The following is a 9,168-nucleotide window of genomic DNA, read 5'->3' on the forward strand; positions in this document are numbered from 1 at the left end:
GGGTATGTCGCATACACGTCTACTATCTACCACTTGGAGCAGCTGGTCTCTGGGTATTGTTAAGCAAAAGAATGTGGCTTCTATTGTAAAAAAAAAAAAAAAAGAAATTCCAACATTCTAACGGTATGTGTAAAAGGAAGGTAGATAAACTCCATAAATGTAGAGGGTCAGGTCAAGTAAACGTTGGCTAAGTCTTGATAAACAACGCATATAAAACTCCGACAGCCTGCAGCCAGACTGGTTACAGACTGGCTTTTATTGTATGGTTCCACTGTAAATTTGCAGACACATAATTGAGAACACAATGATCTGATGCAGCGGTTCTCAAACTGTGGTACGCGTACCATCGGTGGTACGTGAGCACGGGAAAATTTTCACATTTATATTTTCAACTGAATGAATCTGAAACATACCATGCACGATTAATACAACATTTAAACGTAAACATCTTTATAAACCTCTCTCCTCTGTGGTGGGAGCTAACAGCGAAGGCCTCTGCTGACGTTGAATAAATTCATGTTTGCCTAAAGTTTTTAAAAAGAAAACAATTTTAGGACTGTTTCTGTTTCTGTTTTAAACGAAAAGCTACTTTTAGCTTTTGCACTTCCTGTTCCCGTCATTTCATGATTTACGATCAAAAGTGATTTCTAAGCCGTTTTTTAATGCAAACCTCGTGGATCTGCAGGAACTATAAAGAGTTGTTAAGAACAGAATTTTTACACTTGCTCTTAAATCTTCCAACGCTGCTCTCCGCTGCAGCCAGGATCAGTATCTGATGGTCTAAAAGTAATTTTAACTCTTAATATTTAACAGGTTTTGTGCAGGAACATAATGAAAGAATCACGTGAATAATCTGTCGCTGTGATGACCGGATAACATGTCCTGAGTATTTCACTGAATATTCTCCCAAAAAAATATTGTTTGCAGACTGTTTGTGTATGCGTGTGTGTGCGGTGGGGGAATCCATAATATGTGTGAGCACCAGGGACCTGGGAGGGGCTGAAATGAGTCATTGCTTCGTTCACTCATGCCTTACACATTGAAATGTTTTAAGCGTTTCCAAGGCAACGGACTAGAAAACACTCACCCCTCAGCGTGAAAGGGAGCTGCTCAGCATCTGAGCTCATGCGTGTAGAAAAAAGTTAGAAAAATCAGAACACCATGAGTCACCTGGGGTACTTCCCTCCACTATACCCAACTGTTCTCACCTCCTAGTCAATTTTCAGGCATTTTTTAAAAAATATTAAGTTTAAATCATTAGTAAAATAAGGATGAGGAGTTTTTTTTCCCCTGTTGTTCAACATATATATACAGCGTATATATTTACTCCCAACAGATGAACTCATTAGTAACTAAAAATGGAACGGGGTTGAGGAACACGTCTGACATGTATGAATAGTTGCAGAGAGCAGGGGGACAGTTTCCAGGTTACACTTAGCTGTAAAACACACATTGGGGATTCCTTCATGCAACAGAGGGAGCTTTGTTCCGAGAGGCTACGACTAGAATAGATAGAGCCTCTGTTGGAAGAAGAAACTAAGAAAGAAAAACGAATAAAGGTTTTTTTTAAAAACCCTAACCTTTAACACATATTTGCGTCCAGGTGCTTTGTCCAGACATGTTCTCGTTGCCCTTCCACCTGGGTGAAGCCGTTCACTCGTGACCCTGACCGCATTCTTCTGACCTGCCTTAGATGGAAAAGATGGAATGATCACACTGTGAAAGCCAACATGGCTCTGTCTCATTGACCCCGGGAGACATGGGAGGACTTTAAGGAGATGATGTTCGAGTCACAACTCAGCTGAGTGGGTTAAGTCAGACAGAAGAAGGGGAGAAAGTATGACTTAAACCTGCAGACCATCAGGCTAAAAGAGTGGGCTGTGGCCTTGTTTACGGCGCCTCTGGGGAACAATTTTGTCTAAGAGCCAGATAACAGAGTCACTAAGCCTGAAGGATTGTCATTTTTTTTGTACAAGATCCACCCTACACAAAACAACAGCCTTTAAATACTTTTTTTTTTTGGAGGCTTAACACAAAATATTCATTATCCACTGCGGGTATCGTCAAGTTGTACTGCGATGACTGATTCACACGTTGTTGACAGAGATGTGACAACAGCTGCTTTGAAGATGTCTCCGAGCACACGTGTGCATCTGAAGAGCTGCAGAGAAGTTGAACGGTGACATCAACCCCTGATGTTATCCCGTGAAGAGCAGGAGTTGGAAGAAGTCTGGAAGAAGTGAGCGTATAACAGATCTGCTTTGTGACCTGCACGCCGTCCATAAATTTTATTGGCCAATCAGTGTTTTCCTTTTCCTGGACAGGCTGAAGCAGGCCGCTTAACGGTCCTTCCTCCTGGGGAAAGTCGACCCTCACTGAGCATTCATAAACAGACGTAAATTAAATGAGCTGCAAAAAGGCAACAGGGCCCCTGACCAGTGTTTTCTCCCATAGATAAAATTATGAACCCAAGCTGAACAAATACACAACACAGTCCATGCCCAGTGTAATTAAGCTTTAGAGAGTCTATGGGTCTGAGCCCCAAGATTTAAATCCATCCATCCATCCCTCCATCCATCCACCATCCATCCATCCATTACTAATATTACTAATTACTAGACTAGACTAAAACCTGGATATCGAACGTAAACATTTAAACAAGACAACCATACATTTTACTACACACGTGGACAGGAGTGTTGCGTTAGACAGTCTACCTCTATCTGGAAAGCTGTGCAAATGTCCAAATCCACATTGGAGGTAAATCCCTATACAGTATGACCCCTAGGGGTAAATCACACACAAAGACATTTATCATGTTATGATAAGGCCGCGCTGGTCCTTTAACAACATGAATGGAAATATTTTTACCGCAGGAATTCCGGAGGGTGTGGTTGCTGCTGAGTTGTTTGGGACTGGACAAAAACAGACCACAGCTTTCCATCTATTCTCTCACTCTGTCTTTCTTTGTCTCTCCCTCCCTCCCTCTGTTTATAGAGTCACCAACTCTGTTTCCATTCTCTCTGGGGAGTTGTTTAAAAAAAAACTGACGTCACAGACAGGAAACCTGAGGTGATCTCTGTTGAATTTTGTAAAAATAACAGGATTGGCACCCATACGGCTTGTAATTAGGAGAGCCGGAGAGAGAATGGTGACTTTGCCAACTTTCATTTCTCAACACGGCAGGGATTAAAGACACGTTTGGAGGAGAGATATTTGTTGAGTTAATAGTCATTAAACATACATTTTAGTGAGCGTCTTTCACAATATTTACTGTAGTAGTTCAATCTGACATCATCCCTGCACCAGTCTCTGTCCTAAACCAGCAAAGTACCGCTCCTTTAAAGGATACAGACACCCTCGAGTACTAAATCCCATGCAGTACAGTCACCAACCTGTGACTTAGAGGAGTGACAACATTAGGTTAATATCTAAACTCTAAATGTTTAGACTTAGAGACAAGCCTCGAGTGCAGAGACTGTTTCCCCGAAGCCTTAAAGGAGAGTTCCCGGAGTTTTGTTCCATTGAACTGCTCCCTTTACCTGACCTGCAGATGGCGCTACGTATGCATTTGAAAGCATTTGAAAACTCTAAAAGTTGTTATTGGTTTAACCCAGACTGTTTGGATTAGATTTGCAGAGTACAGTTTGTAAATGTTGCAGAATCAGTTCTACATTTAGTTCTGAATCACAGTTCCCCACAGATGCTTCATGTAACCACACCCACACATACAGACACACGTTTCCGTAGTCTATACATGTAGACAGAGAAGCAAACCAAACAGCAGTGAAATTATATAGTTCACTGCAGTGACAACAGAGAGAGGGTGTGTATCTGCACAACAGTGTTTAACTGTCAAAACAAGTCCCGTGACCTCATGTCATCCCTGATGTTCCTTACCCAGTGCCTCAGACTTACTGAAAGGCAGCTGTTGTCGTGTCGTGTGTAAAGAGTTTTACACAACGGGAGTAATAAAACAATGTATCAGTTAACAAAAAAATAAATAAAAAAAATACACTTTTCAAGAGCCCGGGACTAGCCCAGATCTATGATGTTAGAAACTTGAGATAGTGTTTGCCCCACTTAGGGGTAACTAAAAATTGAGCTCTAGACCCATCTGGTGGTGACTGCTTGCTTTTTCTCTTTACTACAGTTATATGGAAACACTAAAATAAAGAGTAAAGAAAGGCTGAATCATTGATAACAATAATGTTCACAGTCCACATGTTCACTGGTCGCGTTACTGCGTACATTAATAGTAGCTTTTACTGTAAATAATCCAGCCGGAATGGATGGATGATTTTATCCTGTTTACACACAAATTTGACTGTATTTCCAAATGCTGCAAAAAATCAGATTTTTGTTTCACTTTTTTGTGTGTGTTTTCTGCACATCTCATTCCCTGACTCCTCAACTTTTTCGTGAGGAGAACCACCACCGCTCCGCTGTTCCATTGTTGGGGTCAAAAGTTAACATGAAAAACAATCCTCCCGAGGGAAGTAGCCAGAAATTTGCGGGAGCTATTTAAAGCTTTCTTGATAATGAGGAGAGACTGGACGAATCTTAGAGCATTAACACGGATCATCACAAACACGCCGTACCCCATGACCCGCCAACGTTCATTACTGTGTCCTCCCCTGTTCCCTGAGCCACAGGCTGCTACCAGCTGCATCGCTGTCACTGTCGGACCATCTGGCTTGACAGAAGTTGTCAGTGAGCCACAGGTTTACGGTGGCAACATGTGGGGATCGGTTTTATTTTAGAATGTATCATTACCCATGTAAAATGACAGAAGAGATCCACCCACACCGAAGCAGCCTTGACCCCCAGCTGCATGTATCTTTCTGAACCAATCTGAGCAGGGATCAACTAAATCTGGCAGCCAGGTGTTTTGACCTCATTTTTAGAGATTCGGTTTGAGAAATCCTTTATCTCTCTTGGGTTGAAAAGAGCCTCGGCAGCCGCTCCAGTGTTTATTAATAAACCTAAACAGGTTTGAGGTAGTCATGGTCACACATAGCAGCACAGTGACTGGGAAAAATGAGGCGTTAACTACCCCCCCCCCCCCCCCCTTCTCCCAGTCCATTTCATCTGCTCACCCAGCTCCCGCTCATTCTTTGTTGCTCACTTCAACTGTTTTCCAGAAGCAGTTGAGTTTATTCTCCCTTTTAGAGACACGAGGACAGAAAGAAAGAGGCGTACACAGTGAGTATGTTTGATTATGGACGACTGTCACAGCCAGTATTAATGATTCAAATCCAGTTTATTAGAAACAAAAATGAATGTTTGCTTTTCTTAACTTTTATCCTCTCAATTTCTGACATTTAAAATGAAAGAGAAGTCAAATTTGTCACCACCAAATGTGGCTTTATACTGTATCGGCGTTGTTGCCTAGACATGGAAGAAATGTTTGTTTTTAGAATGAACAGTACAGTGTTTGGTTGGTGGCAGCCTGCAAGAATGTGTCTTGTGTCCATGCTTGCCCGTGAGGAGACAGCTGCTCACTGTAAATAATTCCCAGCTATGAATTTCACAGTTGAGTCTCAGGGTACAAACGGGGATACAAACGCAGCACAAAAGTGAACCAAAAAAAAAATGGATATGTTTTATTTTATTATTCTAGATTACAAATGTCTGTTTGATGACACTATTGGGTCAGTTTACACACCGCATGTCTCTGCATGTCTCTGTACAATGTTGGCACACACCTCAGCGGGGGACTTTACTGTTGCATTGTTCACCGGCGCAGAAACCGAATGCCTTTCGCTGGCACAGACGCTTGTTATGATTGGCCCTTCACTGTGAGCTGTGTAATGTTGATTGTTGAAGCTTCGGACGTAAACAGCACGCTGTGTTTACACTAATGGAGTCGCGGTGTCCCACTTAATGCATTAGGTGTGGATGTTTTGTTTGGTTTGTGTCTGACGCTTGCCAGGCAGCTAAGCTGGTGCCCGGGGCGAGTGGACAGCTGCTGGTAACATAGCTTTTAACGGCATGTGCCCTCCCTGTTTGTACGTGCTCGTACTGTAAACTGCAAGACTGTAGGCATGGTTTACACGGACACATATATATGCCTGACATACTGACCCAAATTCTATAGACATGTACGTTTATTATTATCCAGATCTGTGTTTTCAACCACTTAACACCTCTTGGACTCGTGAGGGAGCTGGAGACAATCAAAGCGATACCTAAAGGTGTGTTGTCTAATATATTTGTGCTGTGTGTTGTCCTCAGAGGACATGTAAGTTGTGGGACCGTCTGCATCAAAAGAGATCCTAGAATTGCCGTGACCTAAACCAATGGAGAACATGGATAACGGTATCCCTCTGCTCTTCATCAACGAAGAGGGAGCTGAGCCGGAGAGAGAGATTGTGATGAAACCAGATGACAACAGAGCACAGCCTGGACTCAACTTCTCAGGCAACCCGTCAGCTTTAATCAGGCCATACCTGCAAGAGATGGATGAGCTGCTGAAGAGCTGTGAGGAGCTCACGGGCATTTCCTTCGGTACGGTCTACTCAGAAAGCTTCGCAGAAACCAGCTTGAACAAAACAACAAGTCACGCTCGGAGCACAGAGGACGTCCTGACCGAGAGCTACAGAGAAACCATCCCTTCGTTGCAAACGTACCTTTGCCTGGCCACGCAAATGGATGAGGCTGAAACCAAAGAACAAGAAAAAGAAAAATCACAAGAAGCATCGTTAGCTAGCTGTGTACAGAGCCGGGGAGGTCCCGATCAGACTGGATTACCTGTAAGTGAGGCAGGCAAAAAACTGAGTAAGGCTATGTTAGATTATGAAGGTCAGCTGCGGGGAATGTTGGCCACGCTGCAGGGTTGTGTGGAAGAAACCGGGATGGACTTTGAGGCCCAAGAGTGGAACGGTGATGCACGACAAGAGTATGTGCACATTAGCAAGAGTACAACAGTGGAGTTGGAACCACAGCTAATGCAGTTTGGAGCCTGTGCAGATCAACATGAAGAGGGAGAGAGATTTTCCAAGGAGAGCAGAGACAAAGTGACTGAAATAATTGGGCAGCAGCAGCAAAACTCCCTGCTTTACTCCGACAACCTGGGTGGAATTTTAATGGACAGAGTAGAAGAATCAGGACAAAACAAACAGGCTGTCTCTGAACCACAGCTTAGCGTTTCAGCGCCATTAGATTTGGGCCGAAATACAGAAGGGACAAAGGCAGTAGATATGTTTGACATGGAGAGTGAAGAAGACGTAAGCAGGACTGGAGTAGAAGACATGGAAATGTTGAGTGAAGAAACAAAGGTCAAGGCAGAGGTCACTGAGCTAAGGGCTGATAAAAATGATTTGGACGAGTTGGGCTCTCAGATGGAAGAGTGCATACAGAGAGTCCAGCACTTAGAGAAGAGGAGGAGGGAGCTGCTGGCAGAGGTGCTGGATCTAAGAGGAAACACAAACAGAGAGGAGAAAGAGCAGAGCGCAAAAGGCGAGGAGTGGACAGATGAGCAAATGGACGGGAAAGTGATAGAGCTGATGAAAATACTTCGAAGTGAGGAAGAGCAGAGACGGGAGGAGAGAAAGAAGGAGTTTTATATGCTCAGGGAGGAGAGAGCAGAGGAAGAGAGGAGAATGTGGAAGGTCAACCTTGAGAGAATGGGGCTGCAAGAGGAACTGAGAAAGCTGAAAAGAAGGTTATTTACTATAATGAGGGAAAGTACCCATTGTCAAGCCATCCTGAAGAACCACTGCAAAGAAGTAGAGCTGCTGAAGAGAGAAGAGGTAAACAATGAATCGTCTTTACGCTGAATTTCACAAACTCCTCATTGGAAGAATAATACATTTTCTTGTCTTGCTGCAGGAGAAGCTGCAGGCTCTGGTGCTCCAGCTGACGGAGGAGTGCAGCCAGCTCAGGTCAGCTCAAAACCGACAGATCTTAGAACTACAAACGCAGCTGCAATCCAAGCTTTCCAGTCAAACCTCCTGTAACCAGGAAGAGTTGACTGAGTGCAAACGGAACTCCTGTGGGGACATCCAGCAGTACCTCCAGGAAGGACTAAGATTCCTGGAGAACAGGTGCGGCCGATGACAAGCAATAGAGTTACGTTGGCGTACACCCGCTATTTCACATTCATATCACATTACTGGTTGCCTTTGTCAGGTATGAACCTCTTCTTCTGGCATTGCTGAAGAGAAGAGATGCCACAGCTGGGGCTCTGGTGAAAGCCAAAGAGGAGTCCCAGCAACTGAGATCACAACTAAGACCCCTGAGGGACGAGATCCAAAAACTGAAGCTGCAAAGGGCTTGTTTGGAGGAGAAGCTTAAGCTTATCTACATACATCACAAAGAGGAGATGGGGCTCTATAAAGTAAGAATGAACAGTTTTTATTGTTAGTTAGTGAACTGAGCTTTAAAACTTACAGCACTATGTTTTACGACCGTTTCAGGAGACTGTCTGCAGTCTGGAGGAGCGCAGCCGAGATTTAAAGACCGAGTTACAGATTCAAAAGAGAAAAAACAAAGACATAGAGGAGTTAAGAGACAGCTTTAAGAAACAAGTCCTCCGCTACAGGTAGGAGAATATCATATTTTCACTGTCAGGTTTACTTTATGATCGAATTAATCAGTGTTCCTTCTGTTCTCGCAGGGCTACGATTCAGCAACAGAAAGAGATTGAACCTGAGAAGCAAACATGATACGCATCCAATGGCCTCACTTTGGAACGCAGTAAAAGCCACTTCTAGAAAGAATGCACTTTCCAGGCATTTTAAGATTTTTTTTTTTAATGCTTGCATGGTTTTTATTCCGTTAGACCTCTTTTGTAGAAAAATTTCATACAAATAAAAGCTTTGTGATTCTGAGGAGTCAGTGTCTTTTTGGAGTGCAGAGGCGTTCATGCACTTATAAGGGCATCTTGGCTGCAGAACTAAAGAAGCAGGGTGGTTAAGAGTGAGATTAAGAGAAAAGACACTTTAAAGTAGGCAATAGAATAGAACAACTATTAAACAGTATCTAGTAATAAAACACAACTTCTTATAGATCTTTTACTAGTTAATGCATCTACTACAACATATTGCACATATATAACTGTTAAACCTTTTCTTCCGTTTTATGGTTTAAAAACATTACAATTGTTTATGCCACTTATGTAAATAATAATGGCATATATGTAATACCGTCAAATTGAGCAACCAA

The 9,168-nt window shown here is 43.0% G+C and overlaps 1 protein-coding gene across 1 annotated transcript; it reads left to right on the forward strand.

The window, feature by feature from the left end:
* Nucleotides 1-5,076: 5,076 nt before the first annotated feature.
* sync (syncoilin, intermediate filament protein) lies at nt 5,077-9,168 on the forward strand. Its single transcript, XM_008332068.3, has 6 exons — nt 5,077-5,205; nt 6,238-7,754; nt 7,834-8,048; nt 8,134-8,341; nt 8,421-8,545; nt 8,621-9,168. Exons 2-6 carry the CDS (start codon nt 6,303-6,305, stop codon nt 8,667-8,669), a joined length of 2,049 nt encoding a protein of 682 aa, XP_008330290.1. The 5' UTR covers nt 5,077-5,205; nt 6,238-6,302; the 3' UTR covers nt 8,670-9,168.

This window comes from Cynoglossus semilaevis, chromosome 18 (assembly GCF_000523025.1).
Source record: "Cynoglossus semilaevis isolate Cse_v1.0 chromosome 18, Cse_v1.0, whole genome shotgun sequence".
Lineage (NCBI taxonomy): Eukaryota > Metazoa > Chordata > Actinopteri > Pleuronectiformes > Cynoglossidae > Cynoglossus > Cynoglossus semilaevis.

Coding starts and splice junctions, on each gene's coding strand:
- sync (XM_008332068.3), top strand. CDS start 6,303: ATGGAGAACATGGATAACGGTATCCCTCTGCTCTTCATCAACGAAGAG. Junction 7,755..7,833: donor AGCTGCTGAAGAGAGAAGAG/GTAAACAATGAA, acceptor GTCTTGCTGCAG/GAGAAGCTGCAGGCTCTGGT. Junction 8,546..8,620: donor AAACAAGTCCTCCGCTACAG/GTAGGAGAATAT, acceptor CTGTTCTCGCAG/GGCTACGATTCAGCAACAGA.